The sequence below is a fragment of the Buteo buteo genome, chromosome 1 (assembly GCF_964188355.1).
Source record: "Buteo buteo chromosome 1, bButBut1.hap1.1, whole genome shotgun sequence".
In the NCBI taxonomy this organism is placed as follows: domain Eukaryota; kingdom Metazoa; phylum Chordata; class Aves; order Accipitriformes; family Accipitridae; genus Buteo; species Buteo buteo.
In genome coordinates this window covers 13,419,949-13,443,808 of record NC_134171.1, presented here as the reverse complement: position 1 = coordinate 13,443,808, position 23,860 = coordinate 13,419,949, and the positions used below count along the sequence as shown (strand labels likewise).

Genomic DNA, 23,860 nt, shown 5'->3' with positions numbered 1-23,860 from the left:
ACTCTGCACCATTTCATCAGTGCAGCAAATGCGTTAGGCCAATTGGTTGCAGAGAGACCTCTGACTATATGGACTGCTCTTTCTAAATGGATCAGATTTACATGCTATATTAAATCCCTGACTACATTAATAACTGCTTTATCTCCACAGAATTCCTTCTAATAGTTGAAATCCAAATTAACTTTTCTCTTCTTACATTGTAAGGTCGCACTGTCTTAGTATATGCTTATTACATTAGCACAACCAGTCCTCTCCAAAACCAACTTAAGAGATTTCTTCCACTGAACACTTCAAATCTGCATCCTCTTCTGCTTGCTTCCAATGACATTCATCCTCAGCCCTTTGTGCTGAAGAGTTGGAGCTAAGATTATCTGTGTATCATCATGCTCTAACTCAAGCTAGTATCTAGCTGGAGCATCTTGAGTTTTATTAAAAACCTTTAGTTATATATGAAGGCCTTTCAAATAAAGGGAAAACTTTGGGGTCAAAATCTCAAAAATTATGATAGAAGAAACTAATTTACCATGATTATTTTCCAAGATACCTTTCTATACATTTAATTAATTCATTGAGTGGCTACTAAGCTGAAGTAAAATGAGCTTGTGATTATACAAGTGAATTAAAAAAGCAGCTGACAAAAACAACATGCGAAAATTTCCAACTTTTCCTGACTTTTGGGTACTTGACCTCATTAAACATGGTTTTCATTTAACATTAAAAATGTCCCTGGGTCTCAGGTATTTCTAAATTCTGTAATTAGTGACTATTATATCCCTTCCATTTATTAGCTGGATTTCCAAACTATCTTAAGCATTTTACTACTGTTATAGTACTATCTATACTAAGAGAAATCCATCATGCCACAACAGTCGTAGTCTTGCTGCAATGTGTGCTTAAGGAGAGCCTGAGACATGCTCTCTTCTGTCCTTTATCAGGGGCTGGAGGATAGCCTGTCCACATTCAGCACTTCCACAGCAGGCATTAAGCTGCAGAGCCTTACGCCAAAGCATATGGTTAGCTTTAATTTTCTTTGCCAGCTCCCATATATTTCCAATGTGGTGTTCACTGTTTCTCTTGTAGAAGGAACCTCTCTCAAGGCCTTTTCTGTTCAGAAATTAATTTGTGGGCAGTCAGAATTTTCCTGAAGATTGTAAATAAAGACAGGAGTATGATAATTTATAACCTAAAACCACCATTAAATAACATCAGAATTTCCTAGAACAAAGAAAATTAATTTACCTTACCCAATTGCTTTCACCTGCCAAATGCTGAATAGATATACAACAGATATAAAGACTTATCACAAAACACTGGCAGTGGGCAAGAAAGGGAAGCATTTGACACAGACCACTACAGGCCAGCTCAATGTCATGATAGACAGTATCACAACCCAGCAAACAAAGATGTACTCATCTTCCTGTTCCACTAATGATACGTACAGAAAATTACCAATTATCTGTGTGCCAAAGGAGTGACCTGTTGCTGTCAATTGAAAAGATAGACATATTCTTCAATTAGTTGCTGTATTGTACTAATTAAACAGGAGAATTATGGGAACCTTTCATTAACCTCTCAGCAAGTTCATATATTTTAAAAAAATTATATTCAGAAGGAGAACCATCTGTAGACCAACTCTGCAAGGCTGAACACCAGTGACATTCATTCTTTAAAACTAATTTTCTTTTGCCGGTCAACAGAAAACAGATGTTATGTAGCAACTTCAAAGCCATATGCAACTCACAAATTGTGCGTGACCTACAGACTTCTTTATTGCAGTCAGCTGATGACTTAGACTATGGTTTGTATAGGGTCTCTCTTAGCAAGACCTGGACATTCACAAGGGGCCAAATGTGCCAGCCAATCTGAGCTTGCACCCATCTACTCCAGATCCCAGATGCTCTCCCAAGTACTTTGTGCACTAGGAAGAAGCCACTGGAAGGTTTTTTATCTGAGCACACCACCAAAATAAGGATAAAGCTCAATATTTGAAGGTGGAGGCAGCGAACAGCCGCAGCACAACATGTAGCATGAAGGAACCGAGAAGACGCATGCAAGAAGCATTCCCTCCCATCTTTGGCCAAATGAAAAGACAGCTCTGAAGTCTTCCAACTCAGTATCTAATCCATGTAAAAATGAAAATTTTAATAGCCTCTGTGCAATTGGATTAATATTCAACCAATGTCATGCTCAAATAAGAGAATTTTAAAAAAATGCTTAATCAGTCTTAATTTGTAGATGTCATGGATGACCCAAGCAGAGCAATGTATTCTATTGGATATCAAAGTCTTTTAAGAGGTGAACCAACACCACCACTCCAAAAACATCTTGAAACTGGTAACATTCTGTATTATTAAAGCTATCTCCCCTATAGTTCAGAAAAGACACAGGTAGGAGACAGAAGATTTTCCCATCTAAAACAAAAGCAAAGAGAAGTTCTGACCTCAGAAAGCAGGCCAGTTGGCACTGAGATTGCTTGCTCATTCCAACAGCTAGCTGAGATACCAAAGCAGATATAAAGAAACCTAATAACTATCATTTAGAATAGTATTTTAGTGATCTATTTTTTCTTTTGATGATACAGCTGTGATTTTATAGTCAAAATCTATGCTTTGTTAGAACACAGTCTATTTTCATTTTATGATTGCTGAGCATAAAAAGTAAAATGAAAATATATGTCAAAAAGGAAGTGCAGTTTTGTTTTAGGTTTTCACTTTTTTCTTTTCCACAGGTAGTAAAACCAAATAAAGTTGTGCTGACAACAGTCCCACTGTCTACCTGCCACTGAAGGCGAGTTTGTAAATCTCAGGAGGGGCTAAGTTTCCCACCAAACTGCAGACTCAGGAGCTGGCAACATCAAATGCCAGAGCCAGGCCAGAAGTCTCTTTCAATTAATTTTTTTTGAGAGTACTGATGTAAAGATAGTCCACAACAATGGGGACAAACCGTCACAACTACCCAAAATGCAACAGAATCAAGAGTCAAATGAGATCAAAAATTATTAGTATACATGACTGTACCTTGGTCTATCATTTGGAAGATATAATTTATCAGTGCAAGCAGTGCAGCTTGTCTACTATATTTAGGGCTAAACCCAGATGGATTCAGTCAAGGAAATCTGAGGATTCTAGATGCCACCAGAGTCGCCTTGCGCACAAGCTTCCTTATAGCTTTCCCTAAAAAACAAAGAAATTCAAGACAAAAAAATGGTGAAAACTTTCCTCATCTAAGGATAATTTTTCAAGCAGGAACAAAACTGTTGGCCCTGTAAGCAAGCAAGCACCTTGTTCTCCCAATCACTTTCAATAACAGAAAAATACTTCCTCAGTGGACATTCCCAGACTTACAAGAGTGTAAGTCACAAGCTGCAGCCCAGATCTTTCTAGCTCCTATATTCACTTCCATCAGTGTAATTGGCTGAGACTCAAGAGGGTTTCCTCTCTCATACTCCTAACCCCAAAGAAGTAGGTAATATTTTTAGAATTACCAGGGAGGTGCTGATAGTTCAGTCCTCATCTAAGTCATTGAAATAATTAAGTACCTTGAAAATTCCTTAGTGTGAAACCCATTGTACAGCTGTTGAAAGGATTCAACTCAGATTAATCAGTTTACTCTCCATCAACAACAGTTCAACAGAATGCTTGTTGAAGTGGGGTTTTAAGAAGCATAATTGCTTCAGTCAATAAAATTTAAAATGGAGGCCAGAAAATCAGTTTACAGGATCTAGAGAACAGGTGCTCTTTCCATTTTAAAGGTAGGATCTTCCTAATGAAAAATGAAAAAAGTGATAAGGGGAAAAAAAAAAAAATCACACAAGCATAAACATACAAATAAAATGCTCTATATTTCAGAGAAATAAACTGTATTTCTGTCATCAGAACATAAGGAAAGGAAGTTACGTAACCCATTTTATATTAATGGTATTCAAAGCAGAGCAGTCCAAACTACCAACCCCTCATCCCAGGTCTGTACAGCATCAAAAAGAAAAACCCCATGGATCTGCACAGAAATATATTCTCCATTTTAATTTGTATCCTTCACTTTTCTTCAAAAGCCTTTCTTTTCTAGAAGATACATTTGAAAGCAAATACATGCAAGTATTGAATACGGGAGGGAAAAAAAAATCTACTATACCTGCCAGGATAATTTCAATGCTTATTTACACATGCTTATATTTAAATTTGCAGAGCTTTGAAATTCAGAAAGATGAAGTGCTGTATCAAAGCAGTCCTTCTTATGATGGCATTTGTTATTATGTGAATCTCATCCAGACAGCAGCAATCCATTCACGGTAGTTACTCAGGTGTGTATCTGCATGCATCGTACTCATAAGAGAGTTTTCTTTCTATTTATTTGCACTATTAAAAGCAGTACTTTTAATAAATGGTGAATCTGAATCAAGCCCGCAGTATTCTTTTGGTGGAAATGGGGCAAGTCCTCTGGGTATGTAGACCATCATATCTCTGTTACAAGTTCCAAAAGCAGTGGAGCTACGATACTTACATCAGCAGGGGACTGGTGTATATCACTACTTGCAAAGATTGAGTATAACCAGTGAAGAACTACCAGTATGTCATACAACATGCGAAAGGTAAATAAAGTGACATGTAGCAACCCGTGTCTTTGAACAACAGATCAGTGCACAGAGTATTCTTTATATAACTAAATTTAAATACACTTCCCATCTCTTACATTGCACTTTCCTTAAAAAGGGAGAGCTCTACTATATGAAATCCCAACACTTACGACTTGCCTTACAAGCTGGGTGGCAAGTAGACATGGGCAACTATTATCTAAGGGCAATTTCTAAGTGAAGTCATATAGGAATACACATGTACTTTAGATGTGACAGCAAAAACTACTAAAATTAATATCCTGTAGACATGTTCTTGCAAAAGTATTAAAATACAAGGGCCACTACAGAAAATACTTTCAAGAGCTTGGATATTCTTGTCCACTTTCTGGCTTAAGAATTTTAGATGCTCAACACTTTTTAAATTATATGATCAGTGACTGTGGTGCTTGAATAAAGAATAAACTAATTTATCTCTAAATCATCTATGCCACCACTGGAAGACCTCATCTAAGCATTTATTTGCAGCAGACAACTATACAAGAACTCTGACAAGTCATATTTCTGTCATTTCACTAGGAGTCATTTGTTGAGGTTTTCCACTTTTACATTCCAAACCATCATCCCTTAATAAAGTCACTATATCCCCATTATTGAGTAAAAACCCAGACCAAAGACATTATTTGTCACTTAAATACTGGCATGTGCTTATGAGGTGATTTCATAATCACCTTCAGGATGATTTCCACAGTATTTTTAATACCTGCAATGGCTACAAATTAGCATTGCTTTTCATAAGTGCCCTCTATACATTTTGAATGCAAACCACTAAAAAGCTATGTGCAAGAAGAACAACTCTCATTCTTTGCTCTCCCTCCTGTATTTACAAATTTATTTCTAGATGACGATAAAAATCAATATAAAATATCCCACATTTATTGTACTCCAAAACTATCTGCCATAGTCTAATGACTGCTGGTCATCCGTACATATCTTGTAACTTAGTATATAGTTCTTTACAATAAGTTAAAGAACACTAATAAACAATAAAAAGCTCATCTGAAAACTTCAGAAGATAAAACATCAGTGAACTGTGCCATTAAAATCGCGTTTGTAAAAAGAGGACATGCTTAAAAACTCTACCTCCTTGATGTATGTCTCGTACGTACTCAGACATCCAGTGGCAACTAACAAGTGTGAAACACCACATATATTAAATTTGGCCATCCAAAACCATAAACTCTAAAAAAAAATTTCTTGATCCATCCAGATTTTTCTAAGGTTTTCATTTCACTGAATAACATGGAAGATTGTCCCGTAAGTATGTGTTTTAAGCATAGATTTGACATAAATAAAAATTAATAATTGACCTAAAACCACTTCAGCCTGTTTAGCTAACAGTCAATGGGGAGCACTCCACATTCCACTTATCAGGATGCAGGAATCCCAGTGCAATAAATTAAGACTTAATACGTACTATAAACAAGGAAGAGTTTTACTCTCCCTTTTAGTTTGCTGTGACAAGTCTTTTTTTTGCTCTTTTTTTTTTTTGTTTGTACTATCTTGGAAGGTGGATTTTTCATTCTGTTTGATGAGCTGATGCACATCTGCCTTTTGATCTCTTGCAAAGTCATGTGCCACATGCTCAGAAACCTGTATTTCCTGAACATCACAGCTGATTGCTTTACTATTGTGGTGGCAGGTACACAGCACGCTGAGGTTTACCTGGATGTCCAGTGACAATGAGGAATTCAGACACTGAAATGGAGCTATTATAGAGGTGAACAGTTCATGGTCTCTATCAGCATCATTTAAAGCCTCTCCAAGATTCAACTTCATCATTTAGTTACTATTCTTAGTCAAACCCTTGATAACTAGGAGGTGGTTTTGTTCATACTCTGTGAAAGCAGAGATCATTATTCAATGCCAGCATTTTAGTCCACAGTGGGACATTACTACCTGCATACAGAAAAAGAAGGGGTACCACATAAGGCTCTGGGAAAGAAAAAGAAAGCTCTCAATGACACTTCTGGGAGCAATAAGCAAAGGCTTCTTCAGGAGATACTGCTATCCACTGGAAAAGGATTGTGCCACTGTACTGTACAGAGCACGCAGACAAAAAGCATTTCTAGAGGAAATCTTTAATTTTTTTGTCTAGATATTTCCAAATTCAAATACATGTTTTCACATACTTATTGCTGTCACATGCACGATCTAGATTTTTATGGCCTTTTAGTATGTAGCACTGTCTTTTACAAGCATGATTTCTAGTGATTTCTAAATTGAAATTTGAAAGTTTTATTTGTGGTACAGCCATGACTTTGGAAAGAAGTTGTTTTGTTTAAAAGAAGCAGTATTTTTTATTTGTCCTGCTGATACAGTTGCAGGCAGGGTGGGTAGGAGAACAACCTTGCCTTCAAGCAGACAAGAGCTTCTTAAAACCTGCAGAAGACCCACAAAAGTCCGTCCTCCATTTTTTGATAGTTCATCTATCAGAATTTACCTCTCTCTAACTACCTTGTCTTCCTTTTATACTTAGATCACTGCAGCTACAGATCAGCAGCATTATGACTTTAAAATCCTTCTACATTATCTAGCAGTCTTCCAGAACGTTCTGATTAGCCAAACAGCAACACTAAAATTGAGAAGACAAGCTGCAGAGTCTGGTAATATTCCACTAACAAATAATATCCTGTCAGAAACATACTACCATTTGGTAACACAATGAAGAACAATAAAAAATGCCCACAGAATAAAAATACTGATAATTTTTTGGCTGGAAATTATGGATGCCATTGGGGTGATAAAACAACATAGCAAAATTAGTCCAGTGATTCAATTTTTATCATCACCCTGAAAAAAGGACTACTGCCATTACCAGCATTACTAGAGTTTAGTTACACATTAGAATATATACCATAAACACAGACTGTAATAAATGTTTTCTTGAAACTCCAATTCTGCTATTCTACCAACCTCTATAGATTTTCAAGCCAACAATAGCTGCTCTTTTGATTACAGCTCTAGCCTGTGTGACTGATTTCTTATTCTGGGCTGAATCATCACAAAAGCAAACCGATTGGTTAAAAAAAAAAAAGCTGAATACCATAGCAACTGGCTCACAGCCTTGCTAACATGCAGGAAGGATTTTTTATTCGAACAAGAGCTACAAGTGAAAACACCAGGTCAAAAGCAGATCTGGTGTAATATCAATGCAACAGAACCATAAAAGTTGCATAACCTCTCCTCCCCAATCTCCTCCCCGTAATACCTTTTGGGCAGCAGCAAATCTTCAGGTTCTTACTAAAACACAGTGCAGGGAGCAAGGAAAAACCTGTGTTATGGTATTGATTCTGCCTATATATCTAGACATTGCAGACTCCTTGCCAAAACAAACAGGATTAAATTTTGAAAAATCAAGTCATGGAAGCGGAACAATAACAGAGCTTGATCTTCAATTTTAATTAATAATCATATCACTCCATAATTAAACGGATTAAAAGTTTCTAAAGAAACATCTCCAAATATACTTAATGCTACATTGTCCAAGTTCATGACTACTTTTAGGAACACATCAAAGTAGCCAAGATATTGATAATAAAGACAATCGCTTAATGATAATACCCTCTAAGAACTGCATGGGGGGGCAGGGCTGCAGGGGTGGTCTCTGTGAGAAGAGACCGCGAGCTGTCTCCATGTCGGACAGAGCCAGTTCCAGCCAGCTCCAAGCCAGACCCACCGCTGGCCAAAGCTGAGCCCATGAGCGACGCTGGTGGTGCCTCTGTGACAACGTATTTAAGAAAGGGTACAAGAGCTGCGCAAGAGCAGCTGTGAGAAAGGAGATAGAAAACGTGAGAGAAACAGCCCTGCAGACGCCAAGGTCATGAAGAAAGAGGGGGAAGAGGTGCTCGAGGCACCAGAGCAGATTTTCCCCTGCAGCCCATGGAGAAGACCATGGTGATGCAGGTTGTCCTCCTGCAGCCCATCTCCTCCAGCAGGTGGAGATGCCCTGAAGGGAGCTGTGGCCCATGGAGAGCCGGTGCTGGGGCAGGCTCCTGGCAGAAGCTGCGGCCCACGGAGAGAAGCCCACACACGAGCAGGTTTTCTGGCAAGAACTGTGGCCTGTGGGGGACCCACACTGGAGCAGTACATTCCTGATGGACTGTACCCTGTGGAAAGGACCCATACTGGAGCAGTTCTTGAAGAACTGCATGCAGCCCATGAGAAGGGCCCACGTTAGAGAAGTTCATGAAGGACTGTATCCCCGGAGTGGGACCCCATGCTGGAGCAGGGGAAGAGCCTGAGGAGAAGGAGCAGCGGAAATGAAGTGTTATGGACTGACTGTAACCCTTGATTCCCATCCCCCTGCACTGCTCAGGGGTGGCAGGAGGTGGCAGAAAAATTAGGAAGGAAGGGGAGAAGTTGAGGCTGGGAAGAAAGGGAGTGAGGGGAAGGTGGTTTTGGTTTGGGTTTTTTTTTTTCACTAACCTACTATATTTTTAATTAGCAATAAATTAATCTTTCTCAAGTCGAGTCTGTTTTACCTGTGACATTAATTGATGCATGATGTCCCTCTCCATATCCTTTCATCTTATTTTATTCCCTGTCCTGCTGAGGAGCGGGAGTGAGAGCAGTTTGCTGGGCACCTCACAGCCAGCTAAGGTCACCCCACCACAGAGTTCTTGCGTTTGAGGAAAGCATTAATCTCTCCTAGGCAACTGAAGCTACGAAGTCTTTGCTTTGAAGTAGATGTGCCCATCTGTTCTAGGTCAGCTATAATAGGTCTTCAGTGCATTGCACAGTGAAGATTTACAGTCCTGTCTCTTCTCCACCATGTTTGGACTGGCTTCTTCTCTGGAGTCTCTATTCGACTGCATAATAAGGAACCTCACTGAGTTTGGCTTTATAGGCCAGGAGAAAAGTCAGCTCTGTTCTTCTTTGTGCATCATTTAAGAGGCATTCAAAACCTGCTATAAGTAACATCAAATCAAGATGACCAGGTACAATGCCCGCAGCACAGCTACCTAAACTGTTTTTAATATTAGGGCTAATTTTTAAACCAAAGAAGTCTGAGTTAAGTACATAACTCCACAGTATCAAATTGATTTAGTTGATCTCAGTCCTGAGCTTTTACTGGCATTAAGGAGTGCTATAAGCCACCCACACCTACGAAAATCTGAACACTTTTTTGCAATTGAAATGAGGGGAAGAGCCTTACTTTGAGTTCCTGAAAATAGTGGCCTGATTTTCTATTAATGAAATGATGAACAATGGGGTAATATTTTTGTTAATATTATTTTTTGGATCTGACAAGAAATGGCCACAAAATTCTTAAGGTCTTTTGACCCTCAAACTCATGCAGTCTCACAGGGAGTTTATGGTCCCAGGAAATTCCTCCATCAGAGACCACACACCTTGAATTAACAAAACATACCTTCTGTTTTGGAGGTGATTCCATCACACTAGTAAATTGCTTGACATGTTCTACTCATGTTGCTGAAAATGGGCACATTTCTGTTTTGTCTCAGATCTCTGATATATCATAATTCAAACATCAAATCAGCCTAATTGTAACCACACATTTGTGCTGGATACGTACATATCTCAAGGTGTGTCTGTATTTATAATATATAGGGTGCATACAGACTTTGTTATACACTACTGAGAGCTATGTACCTATCTCAGAAAGTATCCATGTCCTTCATCTTCCAAAAGATATTTATTTTAAAGTCACATTTTTACTTAGTTCACATTCTATAAAACAGTGCAAAATTCCCTAGTTTGGCTCCATAAACAGCATATACTCGTCATTTTGGTATCTCAAGTAGAAATAGGAAAAGCAGGACAAAGAATCCAAGAAACTTAGCAAAGCTGTATTCAAAGTTTTAGTTGCCCTTGATTTTAAAACACAATAGTTTCCAACACTTCCCTCACTCATCAGATAGAAACGCTTGATGGGTTGATCATAACAAAGTGCTAGTTCTTGCCCAGTCCTCATACTTTCTGAATGGGAATTTTTGGTGAGTTTGGTTTGATATACCTTTGTTTTGTTTATAAAGGATGAAGCAAGGAATTTTTTTACTTGAGCTGCTATCCAGCAATTCACACAGAGAGAACATCACCTTTTTTCTAAAAAATGTGAAATGGTACTCTGGGGTTAGTATTACTCATGCAAGCACACTTTGTCCAAAAAAGCATCATACGTCTATGTACGTTGGAGACACTGACATGCCCCTGTAAGTATAGCCCTATCGCATACAAGATCAGATTTTGTTCTTGTACCAGTTATTCTATTCATCTTATGTCAATGACAATCTATTCTGTTTCCCAAAACCAGTAAAGTTGCTCTGAAGAGCTTACCATCTTAAGTCAGAATCCAAAGAGAAGAGAGCAGGACAAGCCAAAAATATGGTTACCCATTCTGCATACTTAAACACACACACTCGCTCTTTCCTATATAAATTAGAAAAAATGTAGATCAAGGACAGTAACTTATAACAACAACAAAGGTCAGACTCAAGGAAAGCTGGGATACAAAATCATCTTTGACCTGAGCTCTAAAGAATTTTTCCATGCTCAAAGTGGCATGAAAGAAATGACAGAGATGCAGTACCGCAGTAGAGATTCAGTCACTGAAGGACACAACAGTAAGGCCAAAACTAGTGCTTGAGGTAGGATAAAGTGAAAAGGATACAAAATGAAAAAGTAACCTAATCAGTAATGGTCATAATGATGGCTCCAACGGTTTCCAAAACTTTGGGAGAGGGCAACACAAATGCTCAGAATGTCAGACAGAATGCTGCTACTTTATTACCCTTCATTCACCTAGCAGAAAGGCATTATTTGAGCATAAATACTTCTATTGTTCTTGTCACAAAATTTATTATGACAAAATAAATATTTCACAGACAGTATTATCAGGAATTTTAAAAGTAACTTGAACAATCAAGTTTTTGGTCTTTTAAAAAAAAAAAGTAAACTAAGGATTCATATCTGCATGTTAGCCCAACTGATGAGTGTCTGGAAGCAACTCATTAATGAGAAGGAAACTCAGTGGTAAAGCAGTAGAAACTGTTCCTCCTTCATATACAGTACTGCTGATATAGCTAGGGCCCAGGAAAAGTATTACAGAAGTATTAAACACAAAAGGGGACATCTTAGCACGAGCACAGTACACTCAGAAAAAAACAATCTGCCTGGTTACAATCCAGTCACAGGAAAACACCTAAACCATCAAACAGATGTGCAGCACACCAAGTCTTATGTTATTACAACATTCTAATGAACCTCATTCTTTCCCATAGTATTTAGACTTCTGAGTTCAAAAGTGAGTTGACCTAGGCAGTTCAAGGTGTTCTGTGAACTAAAGGTATTTGATTAGTTAATCTCAGAAGAAGCTGTGTTAAACCAGGAATTTAAAACAGATGGATCTATCCAAAAACTCTGTCAAAGCTCCCCTGCATTATACGTAAAGAACAGCAGCCCTGTAGAAGTACGCAACATTACGTTCTCTGAGAAGCTGTTCACCCCATTATGAAAATGATAAATCACAGCAATGACGTTAGCAAATTTGCTGAAAGACACCTGTAGAATTGGTAGCTAAGTAAGAACAAAAACTCTTTATTTTACGTCAATGAAAAGTCTCTATCCATACAAGGTTGCTAGTATAGAAGACAGCACCATTTCATGCCGTTTTCTGCAGTCCAGTTAAATACAAACAAAACAGTGCATACAACACAGTTACTCAGCACATGAGAGACAGAAAAAGAAGAAACAAAGAAAGAGAGAAAATGCTACATGCCTTTACTTTATTGTAAGTATTTAGGGTTTGCATCATCTTTGGGACATCTCAGACTCTAAATAACAACATTTAGAACATGCAGTGTCTAGGTGTGCCACTTCCTCTAAGACACAGTTATTTTCAAAAATTTTTATTCACTGCTTGTAAAGTAACATAATACAATCAATGAACTGTAGACATCTTTATCACATTTGGGTTTTGTGGCTTCCGAGGTCCATTGTCATAAGGGCTCCCTGTAACCAGCCATCTGGGATGAAAACAAAAATAAGTTATAGGCATCCTTACCTCTAAGTTCATCTCCAGAATCAACCTCATAGATGCTCTCCCCTTCCATGTTGTCTTTAGGATGCAGCAGGAAGCAAGATCTTCCTCAAGTGATTTGCTCAGACTCCAGGAGGAAGCTGAATCCACCCACTCTGCAGCCAGCAGGTGATACCTTTCAAACAAAAGCATAAAAACAAAGCCATTGATCCACTTCTGCTATACAACAGAGAAGTCACTTAATTTCTCCCTTATGCCCCCAACTTTTCAGAACTGTGTGTCTGTTAGTCCTACATCCAATATCTCAGCTCCTTATATCAATACAGTTTTTTCAGTGGGTATCTGAGCTCCTTTTTACTTGTAGATTCAACTGCCATTCACAGTACAAACCCTCCACCCCACATAAAGAGCCCAAATTCCAGGACTATATTGAAGGGGAAAGCCTCAGCACAGACTCATGCTTATTCCTATGGCCTGACACGACCAAGAATGGGCAATATGGAGAAATATACTACCCATCTACAGGATTACCTCTTTTCTGGCATGCTGTGGGTACTGTGAAACCAAATTACATTCAGGTTGCAAACAACAATACAGATCGAAAGTACACAGATCATGTGGGTTTGCTTTCTTAAGACTACTCTTAGGGTCACCTTAAGTTTAGGCAGAGAGAGCATCTCAGTTTAGCAATGGACTTGAGTTGCAGATGAGTGTAAAGAAGAAAAGTGTAAAGATGGGTGTGGACAAAAGAACAAACCCAGCTCTTGGTTTATTTAAGAGAAAGAAAATAAGGCAGCAAAATCTCTTTTCCCTAAACTGACCCTGAATAGCTAGTTGATTTTCTATTACTATGCTCCAGTGTAGCTAGTTTTTACCACCTCCTTTCTTTCTGAATAAAAGAGAAATAACTCAATGAATTAAAAAAAGTACTAATGAGTCAGGAAACATCCATGCATTAGTGCCTTTGAGAGGCAAAAAAAAGAGACAAAAAGCAATCAGAACAGCACGGAGTTACTAGAGTAGTTTTGCAGCAAGTGGCAAACTGTCATGTATCAGATGCTCATGATCTAGACAGCAAAGCAAGGATGAGCTCCACAACTCATCCCCCCATGTAAGATTTGCAATCTGATTATTTTTAAAACAAAGGAAAATAGAAACCAAAAGCCATGCAAAAAGAGCACAAAGGCTTCTATCTGCCACAAATGACCTCAGACAGGCCAACAACGTAAAACATGATGAGAGAATGATTATCAAGTACATTAATTATATCATCTATAAAACACAGTTCAGGTACTATTAGTAACTTAGAGCTAGCCATGGAGCAATGTATTGGCCATCTCCTTGCTAGTTTCAAATGAGCAAATAACAATTAATTTTTATTTCCAAGTCTGTGGCCTTCTCTTTTGCTTTTCCATGTTATTAACACTGCATTCAAATTGTCCCATGCCACTGCATTTTACTGAGAGGGTAGAAAAGGAAAAAAGCTCTGTATTAACATGAACTGTCCTGTATGTTTTGTTCAACTCCCTTCTTCAACTTCCTATCAACAAGAAAGCCATAAATATTATAAACAAATCTCTATTCAGACATAAAGTAAAAGAAAATCAATAGTTCAAGTACTATGTCATTTTGTTGATAAAAAAAAAAAGGCATACCTAGAAGCTTCATACCAGGTGACCTCTACTTCTTCAACTTCTTCAAGCATGTTTCTCAGCATCTGCATGTTTTTGTCGATTTTCCGCTGGTTGAGCCAGTGTCGGTGTATGCCATGTAACAGAGCATGCATGGCACTGCAAAACACTGAGCAGACTTTCCGTGGAGTGAAAATTGTAGTATAGCCATATTACACTGCCGGTGCCTCTTCTTAAACTCACATCAGCGATTCAAGGTGTCCTTCTAAAACAGCATTCATGTTTTTCAGAAGGTATGCTACTGCAATTTGCAAAAGACTGAAGACTAAGAAAGGATCCATGATAATGCTGATTTTTAGTGATGAAGTATCCATTGCAAAAATTTTAGTTTGGTGAAAAGAAAATCCATACGTTTTATTTTTAAAATATGAAAATACTTACCAAATGCATAACTGGAACACAGAGGTTAGAGTACCAAGCTCTGGCTGCATATTCAAACCTGAAATATGTATGTTCCAAATGCTGATTTAGGATACTCACAAGAACATTAACAATTGTAGTTCTTGTTTATAAAAACAAATGCCATCAAGCAATGAATATTGGATTGCCATGATCAAAAAAGCTCTACTGTAGATGTCACAGTATTTAGTACTGGCTTTACTGGACAAATGGGTCAGATGAGCAAATAACCATAATTTGAGAAAGTCAACCACAGCCTTTCAAATGAAAGAACTTTTCTCGCGAGTTTCCTTTTGGAAAGGTCTTCTTATTCGGCTCAGATCTTCTCATTGCTATCCCTGGGTTTTATGATGAATGCTACGGTCCTCCCGCACAATAATACAGAAACCATATTTGTATAAAGTAACTGCTGACCAAAAGACATTGTGCAATGTCTAAAAACTAACCATTGCATTTTTATCTGGGCTTTATGCCTACATATCTGGAGGAAAAAAAAAACCTGTGCCCAGCATAAATACCTACTTCTCTGTCTACTTAGACACAGGTGTTACACAACTTAATGTGTTCATCCATCTGTAAACAAAAATGTGTGTCCTTATGAAAAATCCATAAAGCATCTGATTTTGCCTTATAGTAATGAACAAAATGAAGTCTGCATGCCTATATCAAAATCTGCAAGTGTAGAAAGTAGTAAAGTTCAAGACATTCAATGCATAAGGTTGATTACTAAAATTAGGTATCAGTTTGTGAAATACTAGCATTTCAGTGCAAGGTTACTGAGACATTAAGTGGAACCAAAGTCCTCGTTGCCTAGGTAGAAAATTACTATTATTATTCTTATGGAAAACCAAGATTAAAAGAAGAGAAACAGAAGAAAACCTATTTTTAAATAATTCATTATTTTACATATATTCCTTCTGAAACAAATGAATTGTTCTTTATTAATGCTTGCTGTCTCTTCCTACTTGGCATCCATACAAATGTTGCTTTTAATAGCATTTCACTCACAGCTGAACCCTTTTGGGGGGGGGGGGCTATCAGTGGATACAAACCCCCCTATTGTTCTGTTCCCTGGCTATGAAAACTTTTTAATTAAAAACTGAAAGCAAAATGGTGCAGCACATACTGAAATCTAGACCTGTTCAATGTAATCACAGCTAAGGGGTAACGACAGAGATGGAGAGCTTAGGGTAGAACTGCTCCACAATTGGCCATGTTGGCTGTGAGCTTATCCCTTCTACTAGAGAGAAAAAAAACCTCAAATGTTTCAAGTTAGCTTTGTCACAAAGGAAAAATTCTACAGCAGAGAAGCAGTGAAGAATGAGGTATGACTAAAGCTGTTTTAAAACAGATAGGATGCACTAATGAGTTTGATGCTGTTTAAATTATACAGCATTTGAAACCTACAGTACCAGGACTCCTTGGTCACATAGTTTCATTTTTGGCAGCTTTTGCTTCTTGCTCATCCAAATCCTTTCCCCTGCTAATGCCATACAGTAGGTCCCATTTTCCACCATCACACCAGAAAGTAAAGCCACCTGAGACCAAACTGTCATTTGGTACTGGCATCTGGTCCTTGATGAAAATACTATCACAAGTTAAAAAAAAAAAAAAAAAAAGGCAATGAACATGTTTGGTTAAATTTTGTAGTTTGAAGTCTTTGTCAGTTATTGGGGAAACTGTTTCTGATGTTGAGGGAACAGCACATGGAAGGAGGCTTGGGAAAAGTCTCAGCAAGACTGGTTGTTCACAGCTTCTGCCTGAATGTAGTTTGCAGAACCATCCATGTCAGAGCAAGGCAGTGGGTGGCAGGAAGACCAAGTCAGGAATGCATAACTAGGTACTACTTGCATGATTTTTTTTTCCCCTCAGAGCAGTTAAAGAAGCCTCACTGCTATTTTAACACATGCCAAGAAGTTATATTCCCAAGGAGATGTGCAGACAGGAGAGTGATAAATTAATTCTTTTTAGTTGCCTTCTTCAGACCAGTGCCTGACTCCAAGCGCTGTACAGTGGGGTGCACAGAAGCTGCATATCCTATCCAGGTACTTGCCATGGAATCCCACAAACTGGAATAATCCCCAGCCACAGATACCGTGGTGACCTCTGATCTTTTTGACCCGCCTGAGTTCAAGAAAGCCCGATCAAATGTAAATGACTGTGGTCCCTTGATCTTTCTGAAATGATCTGGTTAGGCCTCCGGCTGCAGATAGTGGATTTTAGGGAATTAATCCCTACTAAAGTAACAGAATACTACCACTGGAGTATACACACATTATGATAACAACATCTGAAAAAGCACAAATTGTGTCACAAAAATCAATGTATGATAAGAATATTTATATTAACACACTTTAAACTTTCAGGGAACTTACAAGTTTAATTCTCCAATTAAAGTCAGAAAGATCACAAAATTTGCTGGATTTCACATCAAGTGCTGAGATAAACATGCCAGAATTAAAATGCAAAGGGAAGACTGAAGCCACCACAGTAGCACACTTCCCTGCTAACTCAAAGACCCCAGCACTCCCAAATAAATGTTGTGGATGCACTTTTTCAAACAGCATTTTTCACAAGATTCCTACCTAAGCCCAAACTTCTAGGCTGCAACTAAACAGACCTTCCCCATATGTACACTGCCAAATCCCATCCATAAATCTCAGAGGGTCTTTCCAGGTAGTTTATACAAGTGATCATTCACCTCCCTCCATTCTCTTCTCTCTGGAGCACATTGCAGATGGCACAAATGGCAAGACTGCTTCACTCTCCCTGCTCCTCAGCCTCTTCTGTTCTGTTTGTTGGAAACACCATTTTTTAATGTTTTGCACTGGGTGTCAACTGGAGAAAGGTTCTATATGGAGAACAGTTCTATATGGAGAACATACTGGGCATAAGAATTAGGTGACTGCAGAGACTGACTTCGCAGCTTTTACGAAAACATCTGATGTCAAGGAGGATCCAAAAGTAGAAGAATACCAGATTTGTAGCACTATTACGTTCTTACACCAACCTCATCACAGGAACAGAAGAAAACTGATTGCTAATTCTTCCAGCTATTTCCCCTGTCTTGGGGTGGGGAGCGGGGGAGTAGTAAAGAAAAAATCTGAAAATCCGTACTACTATATCAATACAAAGGAGGCCGGTGCCAGATCTACTTCTGAAAAGGTTCTGTTCCTCAAAGTTTACCATCAGATGGATCTACAATGAATTATCAGTGATGCATCTGTACTAGTCCTATGCCTCTGCAGGCAGCCAACCTCACAAAAGGAGTCCTGCTTAACTAGTGATTTTTGCTTTCTCTTCATTTCCCTCATTTGTCATAGGAATTTATTCAAACTTAATGAATCAGTCAAAGATTCTTCATACATATTTAAGTGTTTTTCAAAAAAGAAATCTACATTTTTGAAATGGGCGTAAATCTTCTATTCAGTCAGGCATAACCATGCTCCAGTTAGTCCAACAGTAATACCCTAAATGGAAGCCTTCCTGGCTACCAGACTTGATAATCAGAATTCCTTCCTAACAAGGCTTTCAGTGAGACTGTTTTATTATTCAGAGAAAGTCTGAGTTGAATAGATTCACCTCATTTTACCACAAAGCTGCATATTTTGATATATCTCTATATGGAAATCTCACAGAAGTCAAAAGGAAGTTTGTTATGGACATGAGCATTTTAAACTGATGTGGTTTAGGCCCAGCCGACAACAAAGCACCGCAGAGCTACTCGCTCACTCCTCTCCCCTGGTGGGATGGGGAGGAAAAAGTATAATGAAAGGCTTATGGGTCGAGATGAGGACAGGGAGGGGATCACTCGCCAATTACAGTCATGGGCAAAAGAGACTCAACTTGGGGGAAAAAACCTCAATTTAATTTGTTACCAATCAAATCGGAGTAGGATAATGAGAAATAAAACCAAATCTTAACACACCTTCCCCCCACACCTCCCCTCTTCCTGGGCTCAACTCCACTCCCAATTTTCTCTACCTCCTCCCTGCCAGCAGCGCAGGGGGATGGAGATTGTGGGTTGGGGTCAGTTCATGACACATTGTCTCTGCCGCTCCTTCTTCCTCAGGGGCAGGACTCCTCACTCTTCCCCTGCTCCAGCGTGGGGTCCCTCCCATGGGAGACAGTCCTCCACGAACTTCTCCAATGTGAGTCCTTCCCACGGGCTGCAGTTCTTCATGAACTGCTCCAGCGTGGGTCCTTTCTGCGGACTGCAGTTCTTCAGGCACAGACTGCTCCAGCGTGGGTCCCCCACAGGGTCACAAGTCCTGCCAGAAAACCTGCTCCAGCGTGGGCTCCTCTCTCCACGGGTCCTGCCAGGAGCCTGCTCCAGCGCAGGCTTCCCACGGGGTCACAGCTTCTTTTGGGCACCCACCTGCTCTGGCGTGGGGTCCTCCCTGGGCTGCAGGTGGAGATCTGCTCCACCGCGGTCCTCCCTGGGCTGCAAGGGGACAGCCTGCCTCACCAGGGTCTTCCCGACGGGCTGCAGGGAAATCTCTGCTCTGGCGCCTGGAGCATCTCCTCCCCCTCCTTCTGCACCGACCTGGGGGTCTGCAGGGCTGTTTCTAACATCCCACTCCTCTCTTGGTTGCAGTTTCTGTGCCCCAGCAACTTTTTTTTCCGTTCTTAAATACATTATCCCAGAGGTGCTGCCACTGTTGCTGATGGGCTTGGCCTTGGCCAGCGGTGGGTCCGACTTGGAGCCGGGGAAGCTTCCAGCAACTTCTCACAGGAGCCGCTCCTGCAGCCTCTCCCCCGCTACCAAAACACCACCACACACACCCAACACATAAACGCTGACAAAACCCTCAGTTTTCAACACCTCAAATTAAGCTCCGACTCAAGATTTTGCAAAATAAGATCAAGTGCTAAAAAAATGGCTTGCTGGGAATAGCCATGAAAGGAGATCCATGTACTCTAATCCTGCAAAATACAGTTCAGGGAGGGGTTAAGAATCAGTACCAACATATGAATTTCACAACTTCATTCCTCCAAAACATCCATCTGAATTGGAAAGAGGAGTGATTTCCAAGTCTGAGGTACTTCATTTCTGCACTTTTTTTTTTCTTAATGAAGTTTATATTTTCAAGTAACTCCATACCTGTTTCACTGCCAAACTGTTTCACCACTCTCATCACACACAGCATTTTGCTTTCCAATTGCTTTTCTTTACATATGTATTGTGACCACTCTGAAGAAAGTTATTTCATGCACTACTGTGCAACAGGGTTAGCAATTCAGCCTTTATTTTAGTATGACAGAGTGCCACAAAACACCTGACACACTTCTCTTTCTTGTGGGCCAGTGCTATAGGGTACAGTGTGAACTGTGCACTGCAAACCAAGAATTCCCATCAAGAAAACACAATGCTCTCTGTTCTCTTAGAAAAATAATTTTGCAATTTGATTCCTCTGCTAATGGCAGAAACAGTTGACACGTGCAGGAATGGCAGAGGCCAAGCTAATATTTGTAAAGCCACCTGATGATTTTGATTATGATCTGAAAACATACACTGTGCATTACGTTTTCTGCTCTAGGCATGCTAATTCAAAAACAGAGGGCAGGGGCAGGGTATTATATCAGAAATATTTTCTTTAAACATTTGTCTAAAGCAAATTTCTGTAACTTAAAATTTATTATATAGTCACTAGGAATCTGTGTATTGCAGCAAAGATTCATCGAAGAGTTATACATCTTTGGCGTTTACACAAATTGATTGCTGCACACAGTGTAGCTCTACTATAATTACCAGCACAAAGCACACCTTAAAAAAAAACAAAAACCAAAACCCAAAACCCCACCAAACAAAACACAACGCACAAAGAACACCTTAGAAACACCCCCAAAACATACCTCCTTGATTTTAGTGAATTTTCAGTTTACAGTCTAAGTATTCCTTCAGTTTAACAAGATGTTGTGTTTCACATTAGAGATAAAGCTAACATAATAGCAGGATTTTTCTATTTCTAGTAGGACTGTCTACTTCCAAAAGAGAGAAACTATATTCCATTTTAAAACCCACATTCTTATTGTAATTAGCAACAACTCTAGGAGCATATAGGAAAAACAAAGAACTAAACATTTTGATCAAAACATGATTTGCCAAAAACTGTACAGAAAATCCAATTTAAAAAAAATAATGGAGACATAAAGTAATAAAAAAAAGAACAAGTGATATAAAAAAAAACTTTAGTACTAGCATGGTTTTACTTAGAAGCTTGCAGCATAAAAACAATTTGCTTTCCTTCAGTTTTAGCTGAAGGTCTAAATTAAGCATGGAATACATACTTAGGTATTTTTTCATTTGCTTTAACATTAATTTTCAAGACAATGTTGAAAAGCTGAATTTATGCCCTGCTGTAGTTTTTATAACCAACCAAGAGAAATTTAGTTTGTATGCTAGAGCAACTGTGGAAATCAATTCTTAATCTATGACCTTGCTTACCGCAGCTTGAAGCCTTGCAATAAATAAATGCCTTGAGCCACAAATAAGAAACATTTGGTGAATCAGAGACAAATAACACAAATCTATATGTGTATATATAGCATTAGAAAGGTCATATAAAATACAATATTGGCTCTTTTCTTGCTCTAACATAATAATGTTTGAAAGGCAGGACACAGTAATTGGCTGCATTAATACCCAGGTATCGAACAGTCACAAGTACCTATTTTCTTTTCAAATAACAATGTTCATCCTTTTAGAGGACTTCATGTAGCCTGCCTGTTTTTTCAGTATGGGCAATGCTACAATGCTTAGAAATACAGAGATTCTGAAAAATATCTATTTTCTATGTGCTAGCATATGCAAAGTCTTTCTCTAATGCACATTTAAGCTTCCTCATGAAATTGCTCAGTGTTTCATCACTAACAACAGGAAAAAAATACCAGAGCTCATGTATTAACCTGCACTTAGTCATAACTACCCTTCTTTCTAAGCCAAATCTCTCAAATCCTCACCCTGTATGTTATTCCTTATTTCTCACAGGAGTATAAGCTAGAAGAAAAAAAAGCACCTATAATAATGTTTCATTATTAATACTTCAAAATTATAATTCACAGAACATTCCTGTAAACAAACCTGTACCTCTTTAGAAACACACCTTCCATTCTTGATATATTTGATTGACTGTAGATTTTAAAATCGAGTGGTACAAAATAGCACTAGTTCAGCTAATTTCCCTCTCTTAATTGTCTCCTTCCTGTTATGCTGGAATTCAAATGTGACTGTGACTGACACTCCTTTTTAGATTAGCATGGCATTATTAGTTTGAACAGCAGGTGACCAAAGTAACTGATGGGAAGGTTTCCCTTGTTTTAACCCTAAATAAAGAATGTAATCTAATATGAAATGAAATAATTTGGAGAGTCATAATTACCCTTGAACTGGAATTTTACATAGAAACCAAATCAGAAAAAGACTTGCTTTCTTTAAATATAATGAAAGTTTTAGTCAAAGCAGATCATTAGGTCCTTTACAATGTTAAGTTTTCACAAGATGCTGTAACACGTTGTGATCAGTTCTCAATCAGTAAAGTTTTGCCATTAACATAAACAGAAAAGATCAAGAACCACATTGAAATGCCCTTTTAAGTTCTTCATAAAAATCACAGCTGCAGCATCCAAAGGAACATATTTGTGCTCTTGTGGCTTTCAGGCATTAGTGTCAGGTGCCAACACTCCCTGTACAGGATGGAGAAAGACATTGTACCTCCTGGTATGGGACAGAATTTGCAACAATTCTTAGAACACCTGACCAAGCAGTCAGTATAATGGCTAACTGTGTGTAAACAATTTGAAAAGACAACATATGCTTCTCTTATTGTAACATCAACTTAGGTAGTGCTTTTCACTGAAAGGACATTGAACAGAAGAGCAGCTTAATCCATTTTCATATTCTCTACAAGTGTCCGCAGTAACTGCAAACCAGCCACTGAAAGACAGGGGGAAACATTTTGTGTTTACAGTCTGTGGAACAGGGGAAAGTATGGTAAAAGAATGAGGTTGAAGAAGCCAGTGATGGGTCATAGTCCATTTAATTTCTTTTCAAATACTTTTAATTACTTCCTTACTGGAAGCCTTTGAAGAAGTAACAAGCCACTTATTTTGGAACCAAAATTTTCATCTCATTTAGGGAGGGAAGTTTAATTAGCAATGAATTGTATTGCTCACAAGCATCGTGCTTCTTGGGAGTGCCCAGTCTGGGACACCAGTACTGATAAAACCAAAAATCCCATCAGAGGAAAAGCTAGACTCACAGAGAAATTACTTGGGTCATCCTACTTAGTTCTACCTATGAGCATAGGCATACCCAACTAATATCCAAAAAACAACTCAGGAGACTTCTGAACTCTTCTCCAAGGAAGCATCGCCTTTTGTCCTCAACATACGGATTTCTTCCAGACTAATGGTGATTTTTGTGGAAATGATGCCAAGTACTTACTGGTCAGAACTGATTTCTGGAAATAGATGAGAAACTATCACATTCCAGATGCACACAGTTTTCATACTGAAAAAGAAGCTGTGCTTGAGCCTACCCCAGAACAGACTAATCTTATCAACAGCTAAAGCAGAGCAGGAGGAAGTCTGATTTCTTGCATGCTTTTCCATAGTCCAAGTAGCAGGAATTTTAGCTTGGTGATGACCCGTGTTTTATGCCTAGCTGGAGAGAAGAACTCGCATTCCAAACCAAAGCCCCTCAGCTGATCGCAGTATTTTACAGGTACAAAAGCATATGCCGTTCCCAAATTTCCAAAGATTTTGCGAATGGCATTAACCAGATCTCTCCACAGCTGTTTGTGGGAGCAGGCAGGTATTAGCACGGCAGTTGCAGAAGTGGGGAAACCCGCACAGCAAGCCTTCCTGAGACGCAGTCATCTGCAGAGTCTGGAGTAGCCCTCGCTAACCTTGAGACCCTCTCCCCAGCGCTAAGCATCAGTTAATACTGAGTCCCTACCCAACTCCACCTGCTATGTCTTATCTGGCATTTTAAATTCATTTTCGTATTATAGTCTTAAAGGCAGTTTGTTCCAACTGCAGGAGAGTTGCTTGGTATATCAATTTGGTTAGAAGAAACTACTTCCCCACCAACAAACCAACAAATTTACACTACAATGTGGAGCTGATTATAACCAA

General features: G+C 38.9%; 1 protein-coding gene across 6 annotated transcripts in view; it reads right to left on the bottom strand.

Annotated features, from left to right (window-relative positions):
* The window catches only part of PPP2R2C (protein phosphatase 2 regulatory subunit Bgamma), a 201,900-nt gene that overhangs the window by 87,382 nt on the left and 90,658 nt on the right, over positions 1–23,860 (bottom strand). Inside the window, exons 1-2 of one of the 6 annotated variants that reach the window (XM_075040872.1) lie at positions 12,657–12,697; positions 3,018–3,173 (exon numbers count right to left, since the gene is read on the bottom strand). The exons of 3 other annotated variants lie outside the window; for them this stretch is intronic. In XM_075040872.1, the coding sequence (XP_074896973.1) occupies positions 3,018–3,030 (13 nt within the window). In that variant the 5' untranslated portion in view covers positions 3,031–3,173; positions 12,657–12,697. Of the gene's footprint in view, positions 1–3,017; positions 3,174–12,656; positions 12,888–23,860 lie in introns of those variants that run through there. 2 more of the 6 variants (XM_075040868.1, XM_075040858.1) reach the window with 2 other exon arrangements.